The sequence below is a fragment of the Arvicola amphibius genome, chromosome 9, assembly GCF_903992535.2.
Source record: "Arvicola amphibius chromosome 9, mArvAmp1.2, whole genome shotgun sequence".
Lineage (NCBI taxonomy): Eukaryota > Metazoa > Chordata > Mammalia > Rodentia > Cricetidae > Arvicola > Arvicola amphibius.
In genome coordinates this window covers 119,150,279-119,167,294 of record NC_052055.2, presented here as the reverse complement: position 1 = coordinate 119,167,294, position 17,016 = coordinate 119,150,279, and the positions used below count along the sequence as shown (strand labels likewise).

The 17,016-nt window shown below is 49.7% G+C and overlaps 1 protein-coding gene across 1 annotated transcript in view; it reads left to right on the top strand.

Moving 5' to 3' along the window:
- Window positions 1-17,016, top strand: part of Glp1r (glucagon like peptide 1 receptor) — a 34,970-nt gene that overhangs the window by 17,349 nt on the left and 605 nt on the right. The window contains exons 6-12 of the mRNA XM_038343359.1: window positions 5,183-5,336; window positions 6,135-6,294; window positions 11,107-11,167; window positions 11,675-11,744; window positions 11,857-11,945; window positions 12,291-12,429; window positions 13,667-13,708. Of these exons, the coding sequence (XP_038199287.1) occupies window positions 5,183-5,336; window positions 6,135-6,294; window positions 11,107-11,167; window positions 11,675-11,744; window positions 11,857-11,945; window positions 12,291-12,429; window positions 13,667-13,708 (715 nt within the window). The remainder of the gene's footprint in view (window positions 1-5,182; window positions 5,337-6,134; window positions 6,295-11,106; window positions 11,168-11,674; window positions 11,745-11,856; window positions 11,946-12,290; window positions 12,430-13,666; window positions 13,709-17,016) is intronic.

Here is a 17,016-nt window from a genome sequence, read left to right as displayed (position 1 = left end):
TCACAAGAAGTCACATCCATCAAGCAGATAATAATCCATAATTCAGCATGATTTTGGCAAAGTCTCAGTGGTTAGAGGTTCTACTGTCTTGGAGCTTATTAATGCCACTGCAAAGTTCTTTTTTGGGCCTTGCCCCCCTGAGGAGGGGCTGGGAAGCAGCTTCCTTAATCTCTCTTGGATAACTGAGGGGAACTGAGTTTAGGGTCAGAAAAATTATGAGGACAGAATCCTCAGGATATTGATCATCAAGAATAAGAGTTGTTGGACTAAAGAGACTGCTCTGCAGTTAAGAGCATATGCACAAACCGCTCATACAGAGGACCCTGGTTCAGTTCCCAATACCCATGCTGGGCAGCTTACAACCACCTGTAGCTCCAGCTCTAGGGGATCTGATGCCCTCTTCTGGACTCTGTGGGACCTGCACGCATGTGCTCACACCCTCCCAACATACACATATTTAAAACAATAAACATAAATATTTAATAGAAACAGAGCCTACATAATGAGTTCCAGGCTAGCCTGAGCTATAAAACAAAGCCCATCCATCAGGTCCCTGTGTCTACCCCTGAAGAACTAATCCTTGCCCTTGATTCCCACTCTCTGTACCTATTAAATATTTGCTTGTCTCTAAAGCAGCTGGTACAATAGTAGACATACCATTAGTGTTCTGGAGACACAGTCGTTGGATGAGTATTGCGTGAGCTACTTTTATGTGCCCAAGAGACACGCATGAGGACAGTTTCAGAATGAAAAGATTTGTTCTGGCTGATTGTTGTTGTTGTTTTTTGACTCCTATGGGACTGGGTAGAAAATCATGGCCGTGAGACTATGTGCCAAAGGGAGCTGTTCATATCGTGATGGACAGGAGGCAGAGAGGAGAAGGTACCCCACCACCCAGTGACTTACTTCCTCTAGTTAGGCTCCACCCCCTACAGTGTTCAGCACTCCTGAAATAGCCCACCACTCAAAGTCAGCATATCCCAGTCATATTTCATAGTCAAATCATGTCAAATATTCCTTTATTGTGAACCATTTCAGAATCAAAAGTATAGTGAAAATACATATAGGAATCAATGCTTAGAGCTAAGGCATGGTGAGCTGGGGAGGTCACTCCACAGTTAAAATGCTTGCCATATAAATGTGAGGACCAGAGTTCAGATCCCGAGACAGCCACATAAATGCCAGGTGGGCATGGTGGCTCACCTGTAGTTCCAGCCTTGGAAGGCAAGGAGAGAATCACCAGAGGAGGCTTGTTAGCCAGGCTAGCCACATTGGTGAGCTCTGGGTTTGATTGAGAGCCCTTGTCTAGATGAAAAAGTTGAATGAGCAATGGTGTAAGAGTCCCAGCGTCATTTTCAGGCCTCCCTCTGTGTACACATGTGCACACAGAATCATGGGAAAACATGTACACACCTACACACACACAAAAAAAATGGGAAAATATAGAAGCAAAGTGTTACAAGTTGGGTGTGGTGGTAAACACCTGTAATCCCAGCACTTAGATCAGGGCAGGAGGATTGTCATAAGCTCAGGGCCAGTCTGGGTTACATAACGAGTTCCAGGCTAGCCTAAGCTATAAAACAAAGCCCATCCATCAGGTCCCTGTGTCCACCCCTGAAGAACTACTCCTTGCCGGTAAGGGCTTGATTCTTACTTTCTCATTACCCTTGCACTCCCTTGCTAAGGGTCTGTAACAACACACAGCGTGGCTCGCTATTATTTTAAACAGCATGTGACCATATCCTGCTGCAGTTCCAAGGGATGGGAATCTAACATTGTGTTTTCGTGAGATTCCTTCTGATACAGATAGTCCTAGTTCCTTCCTTTGAGCTGTCCTTGTTTTCCGTTGTCATCACACGGTCTGTGGCTATTTGAAGTGTTTGTTGATTTTTCTTTTTGAATTACAAGCCTTACAGCAATGGGTTTCGTCTGGGGGTCCTGCCTGTGTGTTTCCTTACGGCATATCCCCAGAGGTGAAATTGTCACCATTAACCAACTGCCTGGTTTTTAGCATTTTGTTAGCTAGTGTTAGTTGGCCTGCCAGGTGGCTACTGCCAGTCTGTGCTCTGGCCACTGGAAGGGAAGTTTCCTTTGGCTCTGTACCCAACCCACATTTAGTGTTTTTAGAATTAAGTGAAGTTAATCTATAAAGCATGCAGAAGAATGTGTTATGGTTTTAATTTGCTTTTCTTTGACCCCTAGAGAGGTTGTTTCTTTCATACTTTAGTCTATGAATTGCTTGTTCATTGCCTTTTATTGTTATTATTATTAGTTTATTTGGCTTGTTTTAGGCATTTATTATGTGTATATTAACCGGAGACATCTTAACCTATGCCAATGTTTCTCATTCTCTGGTGCCTTTTATACATAGGAGCTCGGCACTTAGATGAAATGAAATTGGCCAACTATCAATTTTTATTGCTAAGTAAAATGTATCAATAGGAACTATTGATTAATGAAAGTTAATCAGCCGATAGGCATTTATTAATTTTTTCCTGAAGACTAGATTTTGTTTTGCTCTCCCTCCAACGATCTTTTCTTATCTGATGGTTGCAAAACCTCTCAGCTCCATTCCCTTCAAGAAGCTGCCGCGTTTTCTGCCCTTGTGGCTCTGCGTTACCCGGAATTCAGTTTGTGTCTGGTGGAAATCAGGGATTTTCCCCGTCCCTCCATATATAGGTGACCACTGCTGTGTGCCTTTGTTGATAGTCTTGGTTTGCCACAAGGGTCCCTGGAGTTATAAGTTGATTTCTGTTGTTTACATCCTTTTCTCTGAGTCTGTTTATCTACCCTGCTCCCAATCCACAGCACCTTGTCTCCTAAGGATTTATTGGAAATGTAAGGTCTCAGGCCAGTAAATAAAGGCCAAGCCTGCTGGCCTGAGTTGGATCCCTGGAATCCACAGCACAAGGAAAGAACTGATTCCTCCAAATTCATTCCCAGACCTGTAGCCGCCACACAAGTGTTCTTGTGTATATGTGGCCCAAACACATACATATACATATATACCATACATATACACGTACGTATATACCATATATACATAAAGTAAAGGAGGAATGAAAAGAAATCCTGTCTCTCAGCTGCGCAGATGGCTCAGGGAGTTAAACATTTGATGCCCAGGTGTGGGAAGCTGAGTTTGCATCCCCAGAACCCACTGGTGGCGCATGTTTGTGGCCTGGTGCTCCTGCAGTGGCACAGAAGGCAGAGACGGGAGTATCCTAGGAAGTTCCTGGGCTGGCCAGCCTGGTGCAAGGAACAGTGAAGGGGAGACCCAGCCTCAAACAAGGTAGAAAGTGAGGGTGAGCAGCGGAGGATGTCCACCAACCCCTACCTGTATACTCACACTCATACACATGTTCATGCATACATATGTGCAGGCACAGTACAGGCACCCAGAGAACTCCTAGCTCTCTTACAGCAAAGACTCCAATGTTCTGATGCCTTTTGTGTGTTGATCGTTTCAAGACAGGGTCTCATGTAATCCAGGCTGGCTTTGAACTCCGAATTCCCTTGCCTCCACCATCCAAGTGCTGGAACTATAGGCATGCAAATCATGCCCAGCTGGGGGCTGTTTTGTTGAAAACTGGTCTTGCTAGACTTGCCTCAAACTCCTGGTCCCCCTGTTTCAGCCTACCCTGTGCTGGGATTACAGGAAAGGGCCACTTGATGGTTCGGTGTGACTATCTACACTTCTCTTGACTTTTGGCCATTCTTTGTAAATTTTTTTTTTTTTGTTTTTTGTTTTTCGAGACAGGGTTTCCCTGTAGTTTCTAGTCTTTGTAAATTTTTTTAAGTACCATGAAAAAAAGTTGGCATTTTATTACAACTGCTCTGAATTCATTATTTAACATGGGGCCGCGACAGTGGCATTTCTGTCCCTAAGTATGGTGTGACTATGTATTTCCCACTAATTTAAGACTTCTCTAATAATTTTAAGCCAATTTTATTAAGTCACCCATAATGATCTCACCCATCCTCTTGTTAGAGATATTTTCACGAAACCAAATAGAATCTTCTGAATGGATCTTCAATTTCTTTTATTGCATATTGCTAGAATGTATCGGGGAAGCCGTCAGCAATCTTGCCGGACTCTTTAGTTGCTATGGTTCATCCGTACATTGTTGTGGGGTTCCTCCGAAAATGCTCGTCTATAAGCCATAACCAGTTCTGGTTCACCTCTTCCGTGGCCCTGTTGTAGCTGTGAGATCTCTGGGCAGTCACTAGAGGCGACAGTAGCGCACATCCTCGCGGGACTACTGGTTGTAGAGGAAATGGTTGTCAAGATCCTCTGCTAAGAATGATATTAATTTTTGCTTGGGAGATAGCCTTTTAGCAGATGAAGTGCCCTCAGTTTGTCACACGGTGTGTGTGTGTGTGTGTGTGTGTGTGTGTGTGTGTGTGTGTGTGTGTATGTGTGCATGATTACATGCTCACATGTTCACATGTACATGTTCTCCACATGGCTTACATACCAAGCATGTGGAAGCCAGGGAAAACCATTGGCCATCCCTCTCTGTCTCTCTGTCACTGTCACCTTCTCTTCTTAAGAACAGAGTCTCTCACTGAACCTGGAGCTAGGCTGGCACGGAAGCCAGCAATCCCCAGCCATCTTCTGGTCTCTATGCCCCACCCCCACCCAGCACTGAGGTTACAGGGCCGCACACTTGATTTTCCACATGAGCGCTGGGGTCTGAACTGAGGTCCTCATGCTCGCACGGAGCGAACACCCTGACCCACTGAGTCACCTCTGCAGCCTAGCTACGCGTTTTCACCTGGGAGTGTACCGAGATGGTACCCAGTTCCTTTTGAGTTTCTACCATGTGCCCAGACACACTCTGCCCCAGAGAACAGTCTAGAAGTGTCGTGTCCTGAACTGATCTGACACATACATTGTTTTGGTTACAATGTACGTAGTGTTTTGGTTACATGTAACTGTCTGAGAGAAGGTACCGCAGCAAGGACAGAGTACGGGTAAGAAACAGGTAGTGACTGCTGGTTGAGGGCCTCTTAGGCAGCTCTTCAGGGATTTTCAAGGCTGTGAGGAAAAAAGGCATTCCCAGAGGGAAGAAGCCGTCAACATAGCCCCAGAGAGGCACTCATGCGCCTGGTGCGTGAGTGGGCTGGCCCGGGAGCCAGTGTTGTCCATCTTGCCAGGGAGGGGCCCTGCTTTCTCCCGCAGACACTTGCACTGCACCCGGAACTACATCCACCTGAACCTGTTTGCGTCCTTCATCCTCCGCGCGCTGTCTGTCTTCATCAAGGATGCCGCCCTCAAGTGGATGTACAGCACGGCTGCCCAGCAGCACCAATGGGATGGGCTCCTCTCTTACCAGGTGTGTGGTGAGGCTTGGGGAGCCTGGGGGGGGGGACGTCGGTGAGGGGGTCCACCGCGGAAGCCTGGGATGGGTGAGGACAGAAGTAGCCCAGATTTGCCCTCAGGGAGTCCCTGTGTGATGGGGGAGGCAGTCCATAATGAGGAGCCCCTGGTGCTGTGGAGAGGCAATCTACCTTGGGAAGCTCCTAGTCTGATGGGAGAGGCAATACACCACAGGGAGCCCCTAGTCTGATGGAAGAAGGCAGTCTACCCCGAGATGCCTAGTTTGATGAGAAAGACAGTCCAACACACAGAGCCCCTAGTCTGATGGAAGAGAGAGTCCACCATGGGGAGCCTCTAGTCTGATGGAGGAGGCAGCACACCTTGGAGAAACCTAGTCTGATAGAGGAGGCAGTCTAACTTGGTGAGCCCCTAGTCTGATGGAGGAGGCAGTCCACCTGGGGCAAGTGAATCCAAGGTAAGAGATTCTGCCCTAGGGAATTCATTTGGACACAGGTTTCTCTGGATGCAGGCCCGAATTTGCATTCCAACCCTACCATGTACTAGTTGTATATACATCCAGACCCACAGCTTCCCCAGGGCTCAGTTCTCCCAGCATGGGGACAGTAACAGGTGCTTTCTTCTTCGGATGGGGCGGAGGACTGATGAACTAAAGCAGAGAGTGTCCCCAGTAGCGGCCCTGGCCATATGAAAACTCTTCTAGCCCATGTTAACCATGCTAGAACAGGACCGTGAGGAGCGGCGGGTGGGGCGGGAAGCAGGGCTGCTGTCCCCATGGGACCTTCTCTGTCCCTAGGACTCTCTAAGCTGCCGGCTGGTGTTCCTCCTCATGCAGTACTGCGTGGCGGCCAATTACTACTGGCTGCTGGTGGAGGGTGTGTACCTCTACACCCTGCTGGCCTTCTCCGTGTTCTCGGAGCAGTGCGTCTTCAAGCTGTACCTGAGCATAGGCTGGGGTAAGGCCTACTGTCGTTCACCTCACCACCTCTATGGGTACCCGCAGCAAGGGGTGGAACCCTCCCTTAAAAAAAATCTCCTTTCTTAGTAGATGCTTCCACTCTCATATAGCCAAATATTCCCCTACCTGACCCTTAGTCCTGCCACCACACCATCAGAAGTCAGGACATTGTTCCCAGAGCATTTCACACCCAGTGCAGGGCAGCATGAGGCCCTGTGGGAGATGCCGCATCCTGGGCCTCGTGGTGGGCCCGGGGTGAGCAGGGTATGGGCTGACATCGGATGCCATTGCCACGAGGAAAGGAAGTCGGGAGGGGTGAGCAGCTGAGAAGAGCGGTAGACTATAGATGTGCCTGGAGCCCGGCTGGAAATGTTCTAGCCAAAAAAAAGTCTACTGAGAACCTTTGTGCCCTTTTTTTTTTTGCTGGAACATTTCTGGTTGTGTTTCTACCTCTCGCCATGTGGGAGCCACATGGAGCGTAGGAAGGACTGCAGTTGGGGTGAGGTGGGGTGGGGTGGGTGGATTGGAGACCTGCAGTGTCAGGGAGACAGGTGGGGACACCTCCCACAGAGGGACCAGCAAGAGGGACCCTAAGTGGGGCATAACAGAGGACAGGCCTGTGGTCAGCCCTCCTTGATTGCCTCCTGAAGTTCCAGAGCTTTCTTCTGCATGCCATACCTGTAGTCCCTAGAGCTATTCTGACCTTTCCCAGCCTTGCCTTCCAGACACTTCTCAGCTCAGTCAAGGCACACTGTTCTCTCCCACCCTGGTCCTGCTTCCGCCCCTTCCAAAATGCTGCTGGGTGCTGAATCTTCATGTCAAGGTTGCCAGCTCACCTACCAGGAAGCTAGCTGCCTCAGGTTTCCAGCCCCTTAGGGCCCTGCTCTCTGGTCCTCTCAGCCCCTCTGCACTCTCCTTGCATCCTGATTATTTCTTCGGATGCTCCTCAGCCACTTCAGGGATAAGGAGCTCTAATGGGGGTTTAGTAGAACCAAAGTATTAAGGTCCCTAAGACGCAGAGAGCAACAGGCCCTTAGAAACAGAGCAGACACTGGCTCACAAGAGGCAACTGGCTCCTGACTCTAGGGCTTGTTGTCTACTTGCCAAACACAGGTCTTGGCCTCCGCTTTTCTCCTCAGGCCCCTGTTGGTTCTGCTGAGCAGGCTTAAGTAAAAGTGGCCCTGGCTTCGGCATACAGAGGTCCCCGCCAGTCCCTTTTCCTCCTCCTCTGATACCCAGTCCATCCTACTTGATCCTTCCTTCCTTCCTTCCTAGACCTCTTTATCCTGCCAGGCAAACCAATCAGGTGGGGCATCTGGAGTGTCCTGATGCTCCCTAGGGGTGGGTGCAGGGACAGGCCATTGAGGAGAACTCAGGGAAGGGCTTCCTCTGTGTGGGGGACGATTGCGTCTGTCCATTCTGGGAAATAACATCAGCGCTGTTTGTATCTGTCACCATAGCAACCTAAGGGCAGGACCAATCAAAGGGATGTGTTCAGAAAAGCAGGGAGTTGGTAGGGGTCAGTGGAGACATATGGTACTCTGGAGGTCTCTAAGTAGGGGATGGGGAAGGGTGCTAGGTCTTTCTTGTCTACCCCAGCTCAGGGCTCAGGACCTTCAGGGACATCATCCCCAACCAGAAGATCTTTTATTGAAGAACTGAGGTGGGAAGAAACAGGATCAGAGAGAAAAGAAGAGTCACAGAGACCTGCGTGCTCTATGACTATGTCAGGAAGCCTAGCCCAAGTCGGGATAGACAGAAAGCTTCTTGCCTCCCGCTCAGCTGAACTAAAAGTTAAGACTGATGGAGTTGTGGGAAGCCCTTAAAAGGTGCATCAACTTGTGCTGCCTTCCATGTGCAGCTGGGCATCCTCAGAAGGGCGAGAAGTGATGGTGGGAAGACATGGTATCCCAGGACCTGTTCTGTGCATCTGGTTGACCTTTCCCCCCTGGCTCGTCTTAGAGCACTGAAGCCTGGAAGGAGTATGTCACCTTGGCAGGTGGCAGAGCCATGTCCCTGATTCTTCACAAGGTCCTTCACCAGATGTTCACCAGATGTTAGTGAATGGATGATACTCATTAGGGCTGGCTGGTGGCATGAGCTAGCTCATTCTGGAGTGAGGTCTCAGAGAAAAAGACCAGTAACTGATGGAGGACTTAGAGTCTGAAGTTTCTGTACATGTATGACCTAAAACATTGCATGTTCTTGTCTAGAGAGCTTCCCTTCTCTCATTGATATAGTTATTCCATTCCTCCTGGGCATATTCTATGGGGTAGGGTTTATCCTATGCCCCAGGCCTCCTAGGGTATCCCCTTATTTGTTCAGTCCATTGAACGCCTGTTTATAAAGTATCGTGGATGTTGGAATGGCTAGTCTGTGTAAAAATGAATAGGGTGGGGATAGCTCACTTGATCAAAGTGCTCACTGGATAATCATGAGGCAGGAGTTTGATTCCCCAGAACCCACATAAAAAAGTTGTGGCATACACTTGTAGCTCCAGCACTGCAGAGACAGAAACAGATGCATGCCCAGAACTTAATAGCCAACCAATTTAACCTAATTGGTAAACCCCAGGTTCCAGCAAGAGACCCTGACTCAAAAATCAAAGTAGACAGATCCTTAGGAATGACGTTTGAGGTTGTCCTTTGGCTCTCACATGCATGGGTATGTACACTTTTACACACACGCCCTTGGGCATAGACAGAGATGGACACCACACACACACACACACACACACACACACAAAGGATGTAATTAAACTTTTAAACAATAGTAATAGTAAAATTAGTAAATGGACCAATAGGGAGATCTGATGATTGCTGGCCAACTGGTCCATTGTTAGGTCCTCTCCCCTTACCTTGTCCTCTCCCCTCCCCTCCTCTCCCCTCTCTGAATCATGGGCCAGTACAGTGATCCAGACACACGAGTAGCTGTGACTTTGTGGACACCAATGAGTTAAGGACGCTGATGACAGCGTTTGGGAAGGCCATGAAGTGCTTCTGCCCTGGGAGAGATGCCCTAAAACCACACATGTGCGTGCATAGACCACACATGTGTGTGCCAGCACATACACAAACCCGCGTCCACACATTTCAATGTGCACATTGTGACCGACCTCAGACGTCCCTGTGACAAGCTTGAGAAAGGCATAGGTGGAGGCAGGTGAAGAGATATTGGTGCAGGAAGCCTGAGGGTGGCTGGAGTGGCGTGGGCTTGCAGCCCCAGAATCTGCACCTACCTGTGTCCTTTCCTCCTGTCCAGCTCCTCATCTGCCCTGAGAAGGTGGACAACCCACCTGCCAGTTAGCAAGCACAGACTGAACTCCGAGGAGTTCATTGTGTGACCTTAGAAACCAGCCGGATTGCTTTTCCACTGCTATCTAACAGTGATCTCTGAACTTTGCTGCTTAGAGCCACAAACTACTCTCTCACAGTTTCTGGACTCAAAAGTCTCGAGTTCAACATGACTGTGCATCCCAGACTCAGAATGTCTAGTTGGATCTGTCTGTCAATCAGAGTTGCTGTCATCCAGGGCTTGACTGGGGAATCCGTCTCCAAGCTCACTCATGGAGCCGTGGGCAGGAGCCTTCCACTCCTTGGTATAGGGAACTCTATGTAGGGTGTCAGAAAACACTTTTGGCATGATAACTACCCTTTTTTCTCCTCCCCTAACTAAATGGAGGCAGGGATAGTGAAAAGGAGAGAGAGAGAGAGAGAGAGAGAGAGAGAGAGAGAGAGAGAGAGAGAGAGAGAGAGAGAGAGAGAGAGCACAACACAAACCACAAGTCTTTAATCCTAGTACTTAGGAAGTGGATGGAGGAAGATCAGAAGTTCAAGGTCATCTCTGACTTTATAATAACAAGTTTGAGGCCAGTTTGGACTACTTGAAACCCTGTCTCAACAACAACAACAAGATGAATACCAAGAGGTAGTAATCACTGGGAACCATCTAAGTGGCTATCTATAAGCTGTATTAGTTAACTTTGCATTACTAAAATATAATACCTGTGATAGTTGTTATCATAAAGAGAACGGGGTTATTTATAAGATCACCATTCTATAGATTCAAGTCAAAGATTAGTCAGACCCGTTTCTTTGGGCCTCTTGTGGGGGTGCCACATTGCAGTGCTGGGGTACATATGGATAAGTAAGTAGTCCCCTTCATGCCAGGAAGAAAAAAAAATCTCCTCTTGGAAGGACTGCCCACAGGCCCTCTATTCTGAAGACTCTGCCACCTACTAGTGTTATATTGATGCTTGTCTAAACCCTAGCACTCACTGGGAAGTCTTATGGCTGTAATTGTTGATTGTGTAGGCCTCTGTGTAAATGGGACAGGCCTTGTTTCTCTTCTAGGCCTCAAACAGGTGCATGGGGAAGGGAACAAACACCTGAAGGGACTTCCGGGACCTGAAGGAGTGAACTGAGATGGGCATGTGGGCAGATAAAAAGGAGGACGGAGCACCAGAGAGTTTCTGGTCCCCTCCTCATCCCGCATGTCCTCCCCACCCCATTGTATTGATCTGGTGCTACTCGAGTGTTTGTCCTGGGGTCTCACAGCCAAGATTCTGGAGACAAAGGCACTTGGCACACAGGAGGGGCTGCTGGCCCATGAGGAACTCTGTCAGGAAGAATGTGGAGCATGAGTGTGAAACCCTTCACCTCCATTCTCACAAGGGTGGCTGTAGGGCAGGGAGGGTAGAGGTACTGGAGGTGTGGGGATCTGGGGTATGGAGAGGACCTGGGCACTGTTGCAGCAGCTCTGTCCTGCCAGCTCCTCTCTCCCCTTTGTCTTTTCTTCCCTCCTCCTCTAGGTGTTCCTCTGCTGTTTGTCATCCCCTGGGGTGTTGTCAAATACCTCTATGAGGATGAGGGGTGAGTGTCCTGCTGTGGGGCAGTGGTGTGCTGGGGTCTCGTCCTTATAATCTATGGGATTCCTGAACCCCGGAGCACAAGTTTACTACTTGTTTGGGAAGATCCGTGGGATCAGTGGGAGTTTAGCCTATGAATTCAGTCTCTGATCTCTACTCCCTGAACCTACCCTGGGATGGTATGATGATCAATATTGCTGGCTTTTGCAGTGTGTGGTACCTTCCTGATGGCTTTTATGAACATCAGAGTGAATAGCTGTTGTTTTGTGTATGATGCTGGGTGTGCATGTGACTGCTTGCAGAGGTCCATGAAGATGGGGGAGAGGCATGGGTCTCTCTGTGTGTGACTCTGTGGTGGGGTATGTGATGCCCTTGCAGGACTCTGCATGCATCTGTGGCTGGGTGGAGTACTTCCCTTGGCCTCGTGCATTTGTACCTTTGTCCTGCACTAGCCACTGGGGCCTCTGAGTGCCCAGCTGGATACCTTGTGTGCCTTTCTCTCCCTCCCTAGCTGCTGGACCAGAAACTCCAACATGAACTACTGGCTCATCATCCGACTGCCCATTCTCTTTGCTATTGGGGTGAGTGACAGAGTTGGGCACTGGAATGGAAGCTGGTGGACCTGGCCTGGGGCTAGACTAATGACTGGGGGGAAGGTGAACAGTCCTAGCCTTCTGGCGATGTGCTCTACAGGTCAACTTTCTCATCTTCATCCGGGTCATCTGCATTGTGGTATCCAAACTGAAGGCTAATCTCATGTGCAAGACTGACATCAAATGCAGGTACCTTAATCAAGTTGGCTGCAGGGGTGTCCTAGGCCTTCTCTTCCACCAGAGAGAGACTCTGGGGCACTCTGTTTGGAGCCCTGTGTATCCCTCTTTTCCTACCCAAGCCTGGTGTGCAACCCCTAAACTTTTCTCTCTATTCTTAGCAGCCTCCAAGCTTCTGGAATCTTGACCTCTGTACCATGCCCCCCCACCACCACACACACCAAGGCACCCTGTCCAGGGAGGGCATTTTCAGTGAAGAGTATTCATGACTCAGATAGAGAGGGGGCAGTCACAGAGAGAAAGAACAGTCTGTGGACACGTGCCTGAATGACACAAGCGGTCTCACCCTATCTCCAGACTTGCCAAGTCCACTCTGACGCTCATCCCCCTCCTGGGGACCCATGAAGTCATCTTTGCCTTTGTGATGGATGAACATGCCCGAGGAACCCTACGCTTCATCAAACTGTTCACAGAGCTCTCCTTCACTTCCTTCCAGGTGACTCATCTGGGGAAACTTGCCTGGGATGTCCCAAAGTGAGGGAGGGGCAGGCACCAACCTACATCATATAGGTGGGGAAGGTGAACATGGGATGAGATCTGGGAGAACAACACGGGCCCCAAGTCACATGGTGGGAGCAGAGCCAGAGCGAGTGTCCCCAGGTATTCAGACATAGAAGTCAGTCTTCTCTGTAAGCCGTAGGACAAGAAGCCTTTCAAGATATGAACCTGGGCATCTAGGCATCTAGAGAGAGGCCCTGCCATCCACCAGCATCCTGCCAGGCAATTTATACACACAAAGCATTCAATCCTCCCAGGACCTACAGTTGTGAGATTGTCCCTACTTGACATAACTGGAAACTGAGGCCTGGAGATGTTAAAACAAGATTTACAAGTTTCTTTACAAGTGGCTCAGCAGTTAAGAGCACTTGCTGCTCTTGCAGAAGACTTGGTTTGGTTCCTAGCATCCATGTGTTATACAATTGCCTGTTACTCCAGTTCCAAGGGATTAGACATCCTCTTCTGGCGTCCAAGGACTTCTGCACACACATGATACCTCTCTCTCCTCTCTCTCTCTCTCTCTCTCTCTCTCTCTCTCTCTCTCTCTCTCTCTCTCTCTCTCTCTCTCTCTCTCTCACACACACACACACACACACACAGAGTCCAGCTGCCTAGCAGTGGGCCATTGGGACCTAAGTTCAGCAGTTGGCTGGGGTGGGCGAGTTCTTCATGCTTTACCTGGTCTAGCCTCCTCAAGAAGTGGTGGAACTTTCTTAGCACCTAAGAAAGGAGCCTCCTGTTTCCTGAAAGGAAATAAAAAAATAAAGCAAAACAAAAGAAACAAACAAACAAAAACAAAAAAAAGCCTTGTCTGAGACTGGAGAGATGGCTCAGTGGTTAAGAGCTATGTTGGCAAAGGATCTGAGTTTGACTCCCTGCACCCACATGGTAGCTCACAACTACCTGTAACTCCAGTCTTAGAGTATCTGACACCCCCTTCTGGCCTCTGGGGGCACGAGGCATGTTGTATATAGACATACATGCAGACAAAGCTCTCTCACACGTGTGCACACACACACACACACACATTTAAATTTATTTTGGAAATTTAAGAAAAAAAATTTGCCTATCCCAAGCCATCCTGGGCTGCCTGATTTGAGGAGAAGAATCCCAGAACTAATTGCCCGGGTGCCTCCTCTTGGCTCCCTCCCTGCTAACACACCTCTTGTTTGCAGGGCCTGATGGTGGCCATCTTGTACTGCTTTGTCAACAATGAGGTAAGGTCTGCAGAGGGATGGTAGGGACTCTGCTGGGGCTGCTGCCATTGGCTGGTGTGGGGCTATGCAGTGTGGGTTCGCTTTAGTCTTTCTAGTTGAAACTTCCAGTGCCCTGACTGTGGTTAAAAACTGAGGTGCTATCTTGCCTTTAAATTCTACTCTGTGCCCCCAACACACACACACACACACACGCACACACACACACGCACACACACACACATGTACGCACACACATGCACACACGCACACACACACACACCCCTAATGAAATAAGAGCTAAAGGAAGACCCAGCCTTGTGTTAAAGGGTTAATTGACTATTTCAAGCAGGGGCATCTGACCTTTTGACCTTGCCTTATGCCACTGCCATCCACAAATGATTTGGGCCACATTTGCCGCTGTCCTGATATGCATGCAGCCCTTAGGCTACAGGTTGGGCATGCCTGATTTATTGCAAAGTGATCTCACGCACATGTACCCCAGCCACTCTTGTGGCCTCTGCCCACAAGAGCTGTTCTTCAGATCCAGGAGTTGCCATGGCAATGCCAGGTACTTGTGACCTGAGAAGATGGCTTGAACATTGGTCTCGTGTGGCTGTCAAGGCCTGCACCAGCTGCTGGTCGGTGGGGAGTGGGTCTAGGGAGGACTGGCGGTGGGTTTACTGCGGCTGGTGTGTGAGGGCCACAGTGAAGTCGCTCAGGAGCCATGAGTGCTCAGCCTGTTCTGCACAGCTAAGCTGTGTGACCTCAGGCTAGCCACCTTGTCAACTTCGCCTCTTCTACACAGGGATCAGTGGAGATAAGAAAGATCTACTAAACCCTGAGCTTGATTTGGTATTTAGTCGAGGAAGGATCTTGGGCATCAGTGGTCAGAGGGCAGGGAAGGGTTAACAGTGGGTGGTGCAGATGCCACACCCGATCATTTATTCATTTACTTCATTTTAACCATACATTCATTGGGGTGCAGGCTCTGTGTGCCGCCGAGCTCAGGTGAAAGTCAGAGAACACTTTGGGGAGTCGATTCTCTCCCTCTTCCATGTGGGTTCTGGGGATCCGCTTCAGGTCATCAGGCTTGGTGGCAAATGCCTTTGCCCACTGAGCCATCTCACCAGCCCCAGGGTATTGGTTTTTTTTTTTTTTTTCATTTCTCTAACTGATCAGTGAGAGGACCTCACATCAGAGGCCCCTTCATTGTTTGAGAGGTCGTTCATTTGACTCACAGAAGCAGCCTGCAGTGAGTGCCTGCTGTGGGCTGAGCACTGAGCTGGGAGTGTGGGTTCTCAGAGCAGGAAGCCGCAGCCCTGCCTATCAGGTACTCTCTGCTAAGTGGGAGGAGACGCAGCCGGAGACTCTGGCAGACAGGAAGCCAGAGGTTAGATGAGGGCGCTGGAGTCAGACTAGACCTGGGTTCTAATCCTGACTGAGCCCTGGGGAAATATTTATAATTCCTGGGGGGGGGGGGACGTTCTTCTCCTCTGCTGCCTCAGCTTTACTTGAGGAGTGATGGCTGCTTCCCAGGGTTAATGAGGAAAGGAACCAAAATGGTGTTTTGTTTTGGGTGTGTGGATGTGTGTGTGTGTGCACAAGCGTGTGAAAGCCAACATCTGTGCCAAGTGTCTTCCTCGGACACCCACCACCTTGGTTTTGAGACAAAGTCTTTTGCTGATCTAGAGTTCATAAACCAGTTAAAGCCCCAGGGATCCACCTAGCCCGCCCACCACCCCCACCCAGTGCTGGGTTTATAAATCTGAGCCAACATGCTCAACTTGTTTTTAAGATTTAGTTTTGTTTTATGGGTATATGACTGTTTCACCCGCGTGTATGTCTGTGTGCCCAGGGAGGCCAGAAGAAGGCACTGGATCCCCTGGAAATGGAGTGACAGATGGTGGTGAGCCACATATGGTTGCTGGGAATTGAACTCGGGTCCTCTGGAAGAGCAGTCAGTGCTTTTAACTGCTGGAACATCTCTCCAACTCCCCCTGCCCAGCTTTATGTGTGGGTTCTGGAGATCCGAACTCAGGACCTCGGGTTTCTGAAGCAGGTGATTTACTGACCGGCCTATCATCTGCAGCCCCTGGAGGGTGGTTCTTGAGTTCAAGCGATGGCTGGGGCCACCATGGAGGCTCAGAAAAAGTGCCAAGGGAGACAGAATCGAGCTGTCGTGTGCTTTAAGTCTTACTGGTTTAGCTGTGCCTCCGTTTACTAATTTCCCCCCTCTATTCCAAGTGGGAGACTGTAGGGGATTTGCTTTCCTGCAGCTGGGCAGAAGGGCACCTCTTGGGCTCAATGTCTCCACCCCAGCTATCAGCACTGCACAAACCCAGGCAGGCAAGGCAGCCGCAGGTAGTGTCTGCTATGCCTCCTTCCCTCACCCTCTAAGCCTCGGCTCCACGACACTGTCTGGGACACCAAGGCGCCCTGGTAGGCGGGATCTGGGTGATCTTAGCCCTACCCAGTACAGAAGTTCTTTTAAGGGATGGCATGTGACCACACGGGGTATCTGGCTGGGCTTAGAGAGACGGATGACATGGAAAGAGTGGAGGAGGGGCGTTTGCTCAGGGGCAGGTGGGGGCATTGGCAGCGAGCCTCTTGTACACAGCCGCCAGCCGCTGGCCCTCCTGATGGCTTGGGTCTGAAAGGAACACAATCCCTGGACAGTCTTGAGATGGAAGGGCTGGTGGCAAGGATGGAAAGGCAGACAATGAGAAAAACTCCCTGAAGAGTGATCCAGCCCTCAGGACACTCTGTGCATCTTGTAAGAGCTCTCTCTGGAATCCCAGTCCCAGAACTGCCATGGAGCCAGCATTACCACCAGCCCTGGAGGGACTCGGATCCCCTCAGTGTTCTGTGTGCCGTTCTGCCCCAGCGATCTGATCTTCCAGCATCTGACCTTCTAAGGGGCCTCTTCCCCTTGGGAAGGCCTGAGCTCAGCACAGTGGGGGATCTGGTTGGTTGAGCTCACCTGGGCAGATTGCCCAGCCAAGCTCCCTTCAATTTCCCTGGATGGGATAAGTTCAAATCCGGGCACAGAAGTCCTGGGTCTTGTCTAGTCCTCGCTTCCTTCACCCCTTCCCTACCCTGGGAGGTTCAGGAACTGAGTGAAAACCTTAAGGGGAATCTGGACTTGCTAGTTCACACTTGTAATTCTCAGCATTTAAGGGGCTGAGATAGGAAGGTGAAGAGTTCAGAACCAGCCTGGGCTATGTAGTGAGATGTACGCTGTCAGAAAACAAACAACAATGACCGCAGACCCAGGCAAAACAAAGCAAAAGCTCCCAAGGCAGCTTAGAGGGTTGCAGGGCGTCACCGGG